This window comes from Cibotium barometz, chromosome 50 (genome assembly GCF_041138505.1).
Source record: "Cibotium barometz isolate CiBa-2024 chromosome 50, ASM4113850v1, whole genome shotgun sequence".
NCBI lineage: Eukaryota > Viridiplantae > Streptophyta > Polypodiopsida > Cyatheales > Cibotiaceae > Cibotium > Cibotium barometz.
In genome coordinates, this window is record NC_141095.1 from 3,590,311 (window position 1) to 3,605,111 (window position 14,801).

At 47.9% G+C, this 14,801-nt stretch overlaps 1 protein-coding gene across 1 annotated transcript in view; it reads left to right on the plus strand.

Annotated features, from left to right (window-relative positions):
- LOC147609730 (carbon catabolite repressor protein 4 homolog 5-like) overlaps positions 1 to 14,801 on the plus strand; it is a 54,829-nt gene that overhangs the window by 21,400 nt on the left and 18,628 nt on the right. Inside the window, exon 9 of the mRNA XM_086786703.1 lies at positions 4,020 to 4,112. Within this exon, the coding sequence (XP_086642829.1) occupies positions 4,020 to 4,112 (93 nt within the window). The remainder of the gene's footprint in view (positions 1 to 4,019; positions 4,113 to 14,801) is intronic.

Consider the following 14,801-nt stretch of genomic DNA (forward strand, 5'->3'; position numbering starts at 1 on the left):
ATAGGCCGGTTTACACTAGTAAGTGGCCGCCACCGAAATGTGAATGTATCTTGAATTCTAAGCAAATTCTGAAGTGACCATAGTGGTCAAAGATGGTCAGGAGACCAGAAGGAATGCAGATGACATCATCCCTAAAATCTAGGGAACTGCTATTTTTGGCAGTGTCGGAATTGAAAAGTGTTCGCGTCAGTTTGTGCGGAATGTCAAGGGGACCAAAAGCTGACAAAGGACTGTTGCGAGAATGTGAACCAGTTAGGAGATTTTTAGCGTGGAAGATTGCATGTGGAAAAGGCTTAAAAATGTGCCAAGTGTCAAATTTTGGTGCATTTTCCTCATAGAGAAGAGGGAAGCGTGGGAATTTGGAAAAAGGAGACTCATTTGCAGCCATCGTGTGGTTTTGTTGCAGGAAAATCAGCATTTGTGGTGCACTCCCTTGCCCTACAACTCATGAATTGAGGGTTGAGCTTGCTCCCCACAGCCTCTCTCTCTCTCTTGCAGACTATGGAAATGCTCTCATCAGATAAAATCAGGTACAGTTGTGTGAATTTCATGCTTATATGCAAAGGCTAGTTGCCTCCTTGAACAGGAACCGGTGTAGTTAGTTCCTACACCAAAGCAGGGACGGAAGAGGGTAATAACCTCTTCAATACAATGCTGTTTCAGCACTGTTTAGGTGCTGTTTTTGGGCTGTTATGTTGCCCGGTTGATGCCAAAATGCAGTAGGACTTTGCTAAAGTCCTCCAGGACAGTACAAGGGTTATTTTGGGCTGAAAACAGGTCTGTGCAGAAAATTACAGCAAGCTGAATTGTGATGTTTTGGACTCCATTGGGTAGCCTGATGCCTATGGAAGTGAGCCTGTCAGTTGGGACTCATTCTGAGATGTTATGGAACAGTTTTAGTGCAGTTATGTTGGCAAATTTCTCCCAGAATTTGTAAAACTCAGCTGATGCAAGTAAAGTGCTTTGTTGCACTTGTGCTTTGTAATTTCCAACCTTTTAACAATAAAGAAATACCGCAAGGGGCGCCGGACTTCGGGGCCAATGTGTTGTTGAGCGAGGGAGCGAGGATTCTGTGATTGTGTGTCTGAGTAAGTCCAGGTTATTTGTGAATGAATTACCGCTTTATGTGTCCATAGACCGGTTTCACAGGCTTTGTGTACCTTCCACCAGGAAGATTATTGTGTCTAGAGATGTCACCTTTGATGAATATGCATCTCAACCCATGCTTTCATGTAGGCTACAACCATCAATCGATGCCCCAGATGCCTGCTTTGGCCCCAAATCAACCCCTTGTTGCTGCTGAAAATTAGCAGCCCAACATTCTCCATATTGCTCCGAATCTGCCACACTTTGATCAGGATGCCATGGGTGATGCATTGGTTGAAGAGGATGTAGCCATTCGTGACTCACAGAGAATTCCCCCTTGGTCTCATTGACCTTGCATGACAGCAAGCTGCCTACACTTATGCTAGGTGGTGACTCACACGCGCTGCCTCTCGACATGCATCTAATTTTGTTGACACAACCCTTGCTACTACCACATGTAATGAGAAGCCACTTTCTCATTTTGATGCATTAGAGAATGATAATTGGGTTATAGCCATACGTTCAGAGCCTTCATTGAAAAAAATGCTACATGGGAGTTATGTGACTTGCTTGAAAGCAAGGGTGTAGCACCGAGTGGTCCTACTGTAACTAACCGGGATTAAACACAGCACGCAGTTTATCCACTTAAAACTACACACTGGATACCACACTAGAACCGGAATGGACTGGCCCCCTCCTTGGAATTTGTCATATTACCAAGGAGTATTTATATGTTACAAGCTTTGGGGGTGTTTAGCACCATGTTATCCAGAATCCAATAACAATGTCCCAAAAAGATATCCACATATCCACGGGATCATGTAGACCATGGAATCCATAAAACATGGATTATAAGTCCCCAGGGCCCACACACCGTTGTTGACCGATTAATAGTGTGGACAATAGTATCCATAGATGGGTTCTTAGATCAAACAATTCACAATCTGCAACTTCATGATATCCATGATAACATCACTTCCCAAAAGCAAACACGCGAACAGAAACAGTCCCATAAGCTGTCCATGGTCCCGAATGAGTAGAAAAAAGCTTGAAACTCGCCAACAAAGCCAAAAATTGCTCGAAAACAGTCGATTTGAAGCCAAACAACCAAGTGTCAAATTCTGAACACTGGTACAAATCTGTCTGTGCAGTCCATACAGATCCGTACATATCCGTTCAGTGCATATGTGCTGGTCCTACTTGCCCATATAGGTCCGCGTGTGTCTGCATAGCAGTACAGCAAGGTGCAAGAGGGCACCGAGGTGATGTAGATGGCGAGAGTGAAGTCAACGAAGATCTCTAATGTTCATGCCCTTGTGCACAAGAGGGCTCACATATTTATTTATTTGTTTGTTTATCTATCTATTTATCTATTCATTTTATATATATATATATATAGATGCGAAGGTGAGAGACCTGAAGGGCTAGCCCCACACCTTTCTCCTCATAAGCCATGACAACCTCAGCCTTAGTGGCCCAAGCGACAGTGCCCCATGTAATAGTACGGGAAGAGGCCCTGTCCATAGTGAAGATGCGGAGAATCCGTTGCCAAACCTGCTAAGCCTTCGGGCAATCCCAAAGACAATGTCGCTGAGAGTCCTGGGGACGGCCACATCTCAAACATGCTATTGGTCTACCTCCAATGGCCAGCCAGGCCAGCCACGTGCCAACCGCCGAACTCCTATGTGCCAGCAGCCACAAAAAGAGCGATCTTTGTTGGCTAATGTGAAGGAGCTCTGCAAGAGAACACACATAGAGACACACACAGTCGACCTTAGAGAAAAACATAAGAGTAAGACGTGCTCGAAAATATACTTGGTAATAATGAAAGTACAAAGTAGAAAGTACTAAAAACTCTAAGGCTCAAGCCCCAACACACAAGGGTGTGTTCCCATGGGGAAAAACCTTTGTCCAGCCCAAGTAAAAGTGCCCGTGGGTAGAGGTGTTCACACCAGGACTTCGACAGAGCCCCCCAAAGTGAAAGGTGTGAATGTGTACAGGGTATAGCAGACAACCCTGGTAGAGGTAATAAGTTTAAAGCTTTGCGGAAAGCTTCAAACTTCTGTCTCAAAAAAGACTTTGTAACCCATCTACCACATTGGCCTATGTAGCACGTAAGTCAAGACTCTCTCTCTTGCATAGAGCCTCTCCTTGACATAATGATAATGCACCTCAATGTGCTTTGTCCACGAATGAAAAACTAGATTCCACGCCACTGCTGATGCACTCTAGCTATCAGTGAAAATGGTGGTAGAAGACGACTCTCTAATACCAAGATCTGCTAACACACTCCACAGTAGCTGTGAATGTTACCCTGTACTCAGCCTCACAACTAGAAGTGGCCACTATCGACTGCTTCTTGCTGAGCCATGAAATGCATGAACTTCCAAGAAGGAAACAGTTACCCCTGGTTGACACCCTAGTGTCATAACATCTTGCCCAGTCACTATCAGTGTAGGTGGTAAAGCATAAAGAAGACGCATTGCCATAAAACAATGCAAAGTCCTGAGTGCCTTTAAGATAATGAAAGACACGCTTCACCGCTTGTTATTGCCTAGTGTCACAGCAGTGTATAAATCTGCTCAATTGTGACACTAAGGAATCCCACAGCTTGTTGAGAGGTGGCAACATCAAATACACCCACTTTGTGCCAATGGCACCCTTGCTTTCAATTTATACACCCACTTTGTGCCAATGGGCTGTGCTCCAGGTTGTTGTAGGGTGGCCGTCCTCAAGGTGCAGGTGCCTGTGGATCCCCTGCTTTGATGTAAAGTTGTTGTGGAAGAATACCAAGAGGTAGGTAAAGTTCTTGTTGTTTCAGAGTTGTAATGCCCTGGTCAGTGAGATGTATTTGGTTTATTTGATCTATAAGTAATTCACGTATGTTCTTTACATTCTTTTGTTTGCCTGCATGTGACTTTTGGCTGTGACAGGTCCGGCATCTGTTGGAGAAGGCTTATTCTTTGTCTCAAGAGCGGGGAGGAATTCCTGTTGTTGTGGCTGGTGATTTCAACAGCATACCCCAGGTTGTTTTTAGCTCAATTTCCCCTGCAAAGCTTTTACCTAGTATTTTGTTTGTGCTTGTTTTTCCATAAGTAGCAATATACGGGATTTCCCCAAGGACAGTTACATCACCTCCTGTTAGGTCTTTCATCATTCCTGCATCGGCCAGGTACAGCAGTGGCTGATCCAAAACTTTCTTTGGTCGGGAGGAGACAACAGGTCGCAAGGGCCTAGGTCACCTAGTGGTACTTGTTCAGCTTACAGGAGCAGGGCGGCCTTGACCTCATAGACCTTGCAGCCCAGAGGAGAGCCTTCTGGGCAAGTTGAGAGTCCACGGTCTCTAGCCCTGGGCAGAGCTGTTGAAGGATTCTCTTGATCGGCATTTCATCTCGGCTCGCATATGCGATGATTCTCCTCCACGGCTCCCTTGAGAGAGCTCAATACTTCCTTTGCTCATAGATTTTCCCCCAGCCTCTTCCGCACTTGGTGGGCCCTCCGCATAGCTCTGATCCAGGCTCCTCTGCACAGCGAGTGAAAACCCATTGCCTTGAATCCTCTCTTTTGCCTTCCAATCGGCCATCTGATTGGCCCGATCATTACTCTTGTGGTAGACTTTGCTTTGTCCTCGCCCAGACTCTAGGGACTTGGAGGCACTTTCATTGTCTTCCTGAGCAGACCCAGCAGGAGCACCTCCTAGGTTTGCACAGTGCCTCCACCATGTGCCTTGACATCGACTCAGCCATCCCCCCTGATTGGCTTCTCCCCCTTGACGACCCCTTGGATGGCGCTTGGATGGCTTCTTTCTCCAGGACAGGGTCCCGTCACATGCACCACACGTGGGCATGATTAATCTCCAGTTTTAGCTATGATTAGGAGCCTTTTCATGCATTGTCCAACTAGGATGTATGCTAGGGGTTTTAACCAAGGCAGTCAAAAAGGAGGAGGACATTTACTGGCAATTTGGCATTTAATATGTATTTATGCTTGTCCTGTGTTGGTCGACAGCTGGCCAACTGGTTGTAGGGGTAATTTCATGAGCCTGTAAATACGCAAGATCATTTCCATTGTATCTCTCTGATCCCTGATTTGTGGGACAGGTCATAGGCTCAAGTGTTTCCTTTTGGAGGCCATGTTTTTTTTTTCCCCCGAGAAAAGATCCTTTCATTAGTTATATCAATGACCCTACATACTCCTCCCTGCCCACCCAAGGGGCCAAAACCTGTAGACCAAAATGTGTCCCATCTACCAGGCATCACCGAACCATATCTCCGAATCCTGCTCTCACTCAAATGGTGCTCGTGCATCATCAGAATATCAATACTGCCCCCAACCAGGCATCTCTGAAGCTCCTGCCTCAAACAACCACGATAACGTACATAGTGTGCGCCGCCAAGGCCCTGTACATTCCATGAGATGATCCTCATGGATGACCTGCTGAGGTGGAGGCTGTCTCAGCCATACGACGGGCCTTCGCAACAAGCGGCTTGGATGGAGAGTAATCCCCATCCGAGCGGCTACGAATCTGCCCACCCAGTGTGCAGCAGGAGTCTCGGACCAGGCGCCAGTGGCTGTCCCATAGCGACTGCCTCCCGCTCGAAGAGAGAATCCTCATGTATGCATACATAGCCAGGGTCTCACGCTAGGTGTGCCACTATGCGAACCACCAAGTGTCGATTCCCGGAGGCATCCGCACTCCCGGTATCAAAGAAATGTGCCAACTTCCAGAGTCGGCCTATCACGTCTGTCATCTCCAAATCGCTCACGTGGTGAGAAAACTCAACTACCTGTGTCTGCAAAATACTAAGAGCGAGATCCAGAGTCCACTCCCGGTCGCTAGTGCCGCAAAGAGGGAAGGAGAAGGCCACCGTTGAATCAAGTGCCTCCTCCCCTCGGGCCAGAGGTATCACCACATGAACTGTGATGGGTGCTGGCTCATGGGGGCCCTCCGCTCCAAAAAGGCGTGTAAAGGAGTAGTCGAAAGCCTCCGAGCGCTGGCTAGTGTCGAGACTACTTAGCCGACTGCGGATAGAGGATATCCGTGAAGCACGGATCGGCATGGTAGGTCTCCTCTACGGTGCACGAGCAAGGTAGGTGCTCAGTGCCCGCCGAACTGCAGGTGAGCGCCGGGGTATTGCCAGTGCCTCTTGGGGAGCTGAGGCGAGCGGAGGGGGAGAAGGGGGTGGGGAAGGAGACGATGAAAAAGCTGGAGCTGGAACGAGAGGAGGCGAGGTGGGAGGGGGGGGTGGAGGAGAAGGGGGGGTTGCTGGCATCTCCTGGTCCTCAGTCTACGCTGGGGTCTCCTCCTGGAGGGGAGCAAAGCTGTTCCTCACTGGAACCCAATAATGCTAAGGCTGTGTCTGCTGCTGAGTCGGTCTCTGGGCATGCTGTTGTGGCTATCTCCCTCTACGGCGCCCCTGTCCAGGCTGCCAATCAGAGGTCTCTGGGGGCTGAGCAGGTGTCCCGGAGCCCCTCTATCCTAGGTAACTGAATGACCTTCGAAAGGGAGGAGATGTCAGGAACCAAAACTCTGACCGAAGGAAGGCCAGTTGCTCTAGCCACCACTGAAGCTGCTGTGGGGCCAGTCTCAAGCACCGAGCCCACCAGTGATCCTATCCTAGAAAGGAGCGGAAGGTACTCGCGGCGAAGTCCAGGAAAGCAAACTATGACATGGAATAGGTGCTCTCCTTGCTCGGCCGCTGCTGGGTCAAAACCATGCTGCCAATGTTTGAAGAAGGCCTGAGCGCCCCTGATGTCAAGGGACTCATGGCTAGGACCTGGGCCACGCTCTCTGGACTGTCTCGAACTCAATCTGATAGTGTCCGCGGCCCAGTAACTGAACGTCCAGGATCTTACCCACATCTGCAAGAAGGCGGGCCTGGAGAAGATCCTGGATCTCCCCTCTGCTGGGGCGAGTGCCAACTATACGGTAGATGGTGGAATGTGCCTGGAGGCGTTCCACCTCTGCGGCGAGGCTCGCTTCCTCTTCTGGCGAAAGAGAAAGCCTGATGGGGGTATCCTCAGGGGCGGGCGAGGGGGCTGCAGAAGAGTCCCTCTGAGGTGGGGCGGGAGGAGCCTCCATCAGAGTCTGAAGCTGAGTCGAGGGCGAAGCGAAGACGGAGGGTCCTGCAAGAACCAAGCTGCACGAAAAAGCGGAACGGGGAAGGGAAGAGGGGGAAGGACGGAAGGCAAAGTGGGAAGGGCGAAAAACAGAGGGGGAGGGGCGGAAGACAGAGGAGGGCGGAAGACAGAAGAGGGGGGGGGGGCGGGAGACAGAGGCGGGAAAACGAGGGCAGCGGGGAGCGAAAAAAAGGGGGGGCGGGAAAAAGCGCAAAAGGGGGCGGGGGTAGGCAAGGGGCGGGAGTCGGGACGCGGAGGAAGGGGGAGCGGGGGGCACGAAGGAGACGGGGGCAGGCGAGCAGTGGCAATGGGCGCGAAAGGGGGGGGCGGGGGGCGCGAAGAGCACAGGGGCGCGGAGGGGGGGAGTGCGAGTAGGCGGGGAGAGGCGAAGGCTCGAAGGCGGGGAGGGGGGGTGCGAGCAGGCGGGGAGTGGCGAAGGTAGCTCGAGCTGCCGGGGGGGGGGGGGGGGGGGGGGGGGGGGGCAAGGCTTCAGCGAGCCGGTTTTGGAGGCCATGTTGGCTAGGATCTATGGACATATGGATACATATTTCCATAGGAGGCCCTTGCTCAACCACAGTGGCAACAGGCTATGAAAACCGAGATGTGCTCTATTGTTAGGAATCATACATGGGATTTAGTACCACGGCCATTACATTGACGGGTCATTGGTGTCAAGTGGATTTTCAAAGTTAATTTTCATGCAGATGGTACTTTGGATAAGTACAAGGTCCGTCTTGTTGTTTGTGGATATGCTCATCAGAAGGCCGGCGAGGACTTTGATGAGACATTTGCCCTTACAGCTAGGTTTACTTCCATTTTCACTATTTTGGCTCTGGCTGCTCGTTTCGGATGGCCTGTGTTCCAGATGGATGTTAAATCAACCTTTCTAAATGGTGATTTATAGGAGGAAGTTTGCGGAAGCGGCACATGGATCCTCCCCCTTTGGATCATGGGCATCTGCATCCAAGCGCTTGCAAGAACAAACCCTGGTACATACATATTGAGTGGGACCCCGGCCAATGGAGCTGGCACGACCCACGGCCTCTTCGACGATTCCCCCAACACCCTCTTCGAATATTGGGCCCGATTGGGACGCAGGGTCCTTGATGCAACAGACGATGGTGTTGGAAACAAGGCCTTATCTCGGTGGTTGTTATGGTCGGTGTGTACTTGATCTAAGAGTGTGTGTGAATGGCTACATAGCCGTGTTGTGTGTACTCGGTCAACATAGTAAGCGTATGTGGTGTGAACCACCACTTAGAGGGGTATCAAATAATATCTAGATATTTGTGTGCGCTTGACATAAGCATTGATATCATTGGGGCAACCTTTGTAACCTATAAAGGTGCATGTACTTCATTGAAAAAATCAGCAACTATCACATCATTTGAGTCATAGTACGCCTCACTCTCTCTCTAGCTCTCTCTCTTTCTCTCTCTATCACTGTCGGCTTACACTCTATAGCCATGGCTGTCATCTTCAAGCCCCCATAGCTTCTTCCCTCTTTCACACAAGGGACTGTTTCCCAACAGTGGTATCAGAGCACCCAAGTTCTACCGCTACATGTCCATGGCTCCTTCGATTCCTATGTACATGGTCTCCTACGCCTTCTGCTGCAACTACTCCTACTCGTGAGCTCCACGCTGTTAGTCTTTCAGCAATGTTCGTGAGCCTCCACGTGCCATCTCTCTTTGCAGTAGCCAACTCCGACAATCTGCTCGACATCACGTGCTGGCATCTGCTCCTTTCGTGACTGCCTTTAAAGTTTACCCTTTGTGTCCCAGGCTGCTGCACCTGCCCAAGCTGCATGTTCAGCCCGTTATCTTCTCCTCGCGTCTACCTCTTAAGTGTTGTTGTGTGCTAAGCACTCTGTTTTGCCTCCACGTGAGCCTTTGCTACGCCATCTTCATCAAACATTTGCTCATGTCCTCTTTATCTTTGTGGTTGTTATGGTCGGTGTGTACTTGATCTAAGAGTGTGTGTAAATGGCTGCTAAGCCATGTTGTGTGTACACTTGGTCAACATAGTGTGTAAGTGTATGTCTATGTGTGAACCCATACTTATGAGTGAGGTAGTGTTTGTGTGTGAACCACCTCTTAGAGGAATATCAAATAATATCTAGATATTTGTGTGTGCCTGACATAAGCAATGATGTCATTGGGGCAACCTTTGTAACCTATAAAGGTGCATGTTCTTCTTTGAAAAATCAGCAACTATCACATCATTTGAGTCATGTACTTCTCACACTCTCTCTAGCTTTCTCCCTTCCTCTCTCTCTATCATTGTTGGCTTACACTCCATAGCCATGGCTGTCATCTTCAAGTCCCCATAGCTTCTTTTTCTCTTTCACACAAGGGCTGTTACCCAACAGCCTCCCCCTCATTGGCAAGTTCAGGGAATCCTAGTCGCCTTCCTCCAAGATTTCCGGCAGCGCCTATGGTGCAGCTTCCACTCCCGCAAGGTCTCCTATTGAAGAAAACAATGAAGTGGAGACTATGATGGATCATAGAGAAACATGGCTATGGCTATGGCTAACGCATGAATAGAGAGAGAGAGAGAGAGAGAGAGAGAGAGAGAGATTTTATTAACGTCTTCCAAAAGACCAAACTCGGCCTTTGAGACAAATCGGTGTACCTGTATGGGGTATCCTCTGTCATCTCAACAAAATGAAAAACTACTGAACTAAAAAGCTGAATCTGGGTGTGCAATAAGTACAATGAGTGGGGGAGGGGATGGAGCTCTACTACTAGGAGAATGCAAAGCTATATGCATGGAGTATACAATCATGATATGCAACCTAGTTAGCTCCATCCTGTACCATACTGGGGGTATAAAATGGTATACATCAATGAAGGGGGTGTCCACAGCTCCCTGAAGAACATGCTTGGGTGTGCTCTGAAGCAAGCTAGTCGCTCCGCACCCTCCCTGTGAAACCCTGCTTTGATCTCTGTCATCTCTCTCTGGTATAGGTGTGGTGTCCAAAAGCCAAGTGTCCTCTGTCTCTTGCGGGCTCTGAGTGTCTCTGCTCTCTGGAGAGCAATTCCCTAGGGGCTGGGAGTGGGATGGATCTCTGAAAAAATGTAGTAATCTGTGTCTGTCGTCCCCCCTGTGTGGGAGAATTAGGGTTAGAGTAATTCATGTGTGGGAGACATACACAGAGAGAACAAGGGAGAGAGAGAGAGAGAGAGAGAGAGAGAGAGAGAGAGAGAGAGAGTTGTGGGGATAAGTCAACTCATGGGAATGAGTGTGTGACTCCCCTATCACACATGTATATTGCACTAGTACACATAGTGCACTTAGTACATTAAAAGTACTAAGTGTACTATGTACTATAACTTATGGGCTTGTACACACTATAAGGGTGGGCATAGTGCCTTTACCCCAACAACCTCCCACTTAAAGGCAAAGTGCCCTTAAATGAAGGAAAAGAAAAAATCAGCATGTACATGATAATATACAAGGCCATATCAAGGCTGAAACTGGCCTCATCCAATGCCCATCAAGTGTCTGCAATGAGCAAACCGCTCCGGAGGCAAACTCTTTGTCAACAGATCAGCCGGGTTGTCATCCGTATGAATCTTAACAAGCTGAATTTGCTTGTTCTCTATCACCTCTCTGATGAAGTGATACTTCACATCCACATGCTTCGTCTTTGCATGAAAGACAGGGTTCTTTGCCAACTGGATGGCACTCTGACTGTCACAATGCAACAATGGAACATCCCCTGTATATCCCAAATCAACCACTAACCGAGATAGCCATAATGCCTCCTTGCAAGCCTCTGTGGCTGCAATATACTCGGCCTCTGTAGTAGATAAGGCAGTGCACTTCTGCATCCTGGATATCCATGACACAGCACCTCCTGTGAATGTAAACACATAACCGGTAGTAGACTTCCGGTTATCTGGATGACCGGCATAATCCGAATCCGTGTAACCATGCACTAATGCATCCTGTTTGCCAAAACAAATGCACATATCGTGTGTGCCCTTCAGGTATCTCATGACACCTTTCACTGCTTCCCAATGCTTCTTGCCAGGGTTGGCCATGTATCTAGAAACCACTCCCACTGCAAATGCAATGTCCGGCCTAGTAGCAACCATGGCATACATGAGACTGCCACAAGCTGAAGCATACGGAATCTTGGCCATATCAGCCCTGCCACTATCTGACTGTGGGCTGTCCATAGCACTGAGTTTCACATATGGAGGCAAAGGAGTACTAGTCTTCTTCCCCCCATCCATATTGAACCTCTGCAAGACTTTGCCAATGTATTCCTTCTGAGACAAATACAACACATGCTGATTTTTGTCCCGAAGTATCCGCATACCCAAAATGTGATTTGCATCACCCAAATCCTTCATATCAAAGGTTTCATGCAGCCTCTTCTTCAAGGCATCCATCTCTTTACGAGATTTCCCGGCAATCAACATATCATCAACATACAAGATGAGGATCAATAGACTGCCATCCAAAGCTTTCTTGGTGTATAAGCAGTGATCTATGTCACTTCTCCTGAATTTCTGGGATTTCATGAATGTATCAAATTTATGATACCATTCTCTTGGTGCCTGTTTGAGCCCATAAAGACTCTTTTTCAGCTTGCATACAAGCTTCTCCTTTCCACTCACTGCATAACCCTCTGGCTGTTGCATATATATCTCCTCATGGAGATCACCGTGAAGAAAAGCAGTCTTCACATCCATCTGAATCAAGTCCAGATCATCATGTGCAACCAAAGCTAACACAGCTCGAAGTGTGGTCATTTTGACCACTGGAGAGAAGATCTCCTCAAAGTCCACACCATATTCCTGCTTAAAGCCCTTAGCCACTAACCTGGCTTTGTATCTTGGCTTTGCATCAGGTGCAACTTTGAGCCTGTAAACCCACTTGCATAGCAAAACCTTCTTGCCTGCAGGCAAATGCACCAACTTCCATGTTCCATTTTTATGCAGAGAATCCATCTCTGACTTCATGGCACGCTCCCAAAGAGCCTTGTCTGCCCTCTGTAAAGCCTCCTTGTAACATGAGGGCTCCCCACAGTCAGTAAGCATCAAGTAGTCAACCCCTGGAACAAACCTGTCAGGGGCTCTGGAGGGTCTAGTGGACCTCCGTACCCAATGACCATCATTTGCAGGTTGCTGTTCAGCCTGCATATCACCCATTGGTGGCTCCTGTTCCATGCCATAAGGCTGAAAAATCATGCCCGGTATCTCCTCTAACTGTGGTATATCCATAGGGATATCTTCTGCCATGTCTGGCTGTCCATTTGGACCATTTTCAGCACCATTTAAGGGCTGGTTTTCCTGCTGTAATGGCTGATTTACAGCCCTTGGTTGTTGTCCATGATGTCCATCATCATCAAAGATGACTCTGCTAGGCTCCTGTTGCCTTGCAGGCTCCTTATACATGCATGTTTCATCAAAAATGACATCATTGCTGCGTATAATCTTTCTATTCACGGGATCCCAAAGTCTATACCCCATTTCACCTCTGTCACCATATCCTAGGAATATGCATTTGTGAGACTTAGGATCAAGTTTGGTGCGCTTTTCCCTGCGTATGTGCACGTACGCAACGCAACCAAACACTCTCAAGTGCTTGTATGACGGAGGCTTCCTTGTCCATACTTCCTCTGGCACTTTCCCACCAAGCCTCGTGTTAGGTGACCTGTTGATAAGATGAACGGCTGTCATAACAGCTTCAGCCCAAAAACCATGAGGTAATGCAGCATGTGACAACATAGAACGGACCTTCTCCTGTATGGTCCTGTTCATTCTCTCTGCTGTCCCGTTTTGTGGAGGATCATAAGGAGTAGAGAGCTCCCTCTTGATGCCTTTAGCATCACAAAAGTCTTGAAATTGTTTGGACATATACTCTCCCTCATTGTCGGAACGCAAAGCCTTCAGTGTTTTACCAGTTTGATTCTCAACATGAGCAACAAACTTCTGAAACACTGAGAAAGTATCACTCTTCAAACGAAGAGGATAGACCCACACCTTGCGTGTGGCATCATCAATAAAAGACACAAAGTATTTTGCCCCTCCCAAAGAAAGCTGAGGCATCTCACATACATCTATATGCACAAGCTCTAACTGAGCATCTTTCTGTCCAAGAGCTTTCTTGTGGGGGCACTGTAGTTGCCTACCATATATACAATGCTCACAAAACTGAAAACTTGAAAACTTTAGAGAAGGCAAGTAACCCAAACGAGACAATTGCTCCATTCCTTTGACACTCATGTGTCCCAACCGGCTATGCCACATAGAGATTTCCGGCAGCTCGGTTGCATTTACATTAGCATGGTGACAAACACCTGCATGCATAAAGTAAAGAATGTCCACCTTAGAGCCTCTGGCAACAACCAGTGAGCCCTTACTAATTTTCCACTTTCCACGACCAAATGTGGTAACATAATCAGCATCATCAAGCTATCCAGTAGAAAGCAGATTCTTCTTGATCTCAGGCACATGCCTGACATCATGGAGCATAAGCTGTGAGCCATCTGAAAACACAAGCCTCACATCACCTCTGCCAAGAATCTTGCATGCATGGTTATCACCCAAATAAACCACTCCTTCATTGCCAGCAGTATACCTGACAAACAAGTCTCTGCAACCTGTGACATGAAAGGAGGCACCTGAATCAATGATCCATGAGTGCATACCATGACCACCTGTAAGAAGTGAATGGACATCAAGTGAAGACGTAAATAGGACCTCATCCTCACTGTCACCTGCATGTGACACATTGATTTCTTCAATCTTGACTCCACTTTTGCCCTTTGGCTTTACATCTTTGGCTTCATCTTTCTCTTTGTCTTTGCCTTTTCCCTTTTCCTTTTGATCATTTTTCCATTTGTAGCATTGCTTTTTAATGTGTCCCTTCTTGCCACAATAATGGCATTCCAAATCCTTTTTGGAGCGAGACTTGCTCCTTCCCCTTTCTTGGCTTTTTCCCCTTTGTTGGGATCTCCCACGTGCATTCATTGCATTTGACTTTCCAACAGAGTTGTTTTTCCTGTTCATCTCTTCTTGAAGAAGAGCACCCTCAACATCTGCATATGACAGCATAGCATGCGAATTGCTAGTGGCTGTCCTGAATGTGTCCCAACTCTCTGGCAAAGTGTATAACAGAAAAGTGGCTTTGAACTCATCGTCCATTGCCAACTTTTGATTAATGACCTGGCTGACAATACCATTAAACTCATTTAGATGGGCTGTCATAGACGCCCCTTCCTTCATCTGAAGACCTATGAGTTTCTTCAACCGATACACTTTGCTTGAGGCACTTTGCTGGGCATACAAGCAATCTTTGCCACATTCCCCAAGCTGTCTTCTCTTCACGAATGCTGAAAAGTAAAGAGTCTGACACAGATAACATGATAGTAGATCTTGCCAGCTCATCCATATCTTCCCACTCTTCAGCAGTAAGAGAAGCGGGCTTTACACCCCTTTCTTTGATGGGCTTGTGCTGCTTTTTCTGGAGCAACACATTATAGCACTGGGTTTGCCAAATATCATAGTTATGTGAGCCTTCAAGCTTCTTGATGTGAAGCAATGAACAGCTCTCACCTGTGGTTGCCATAGCAATAT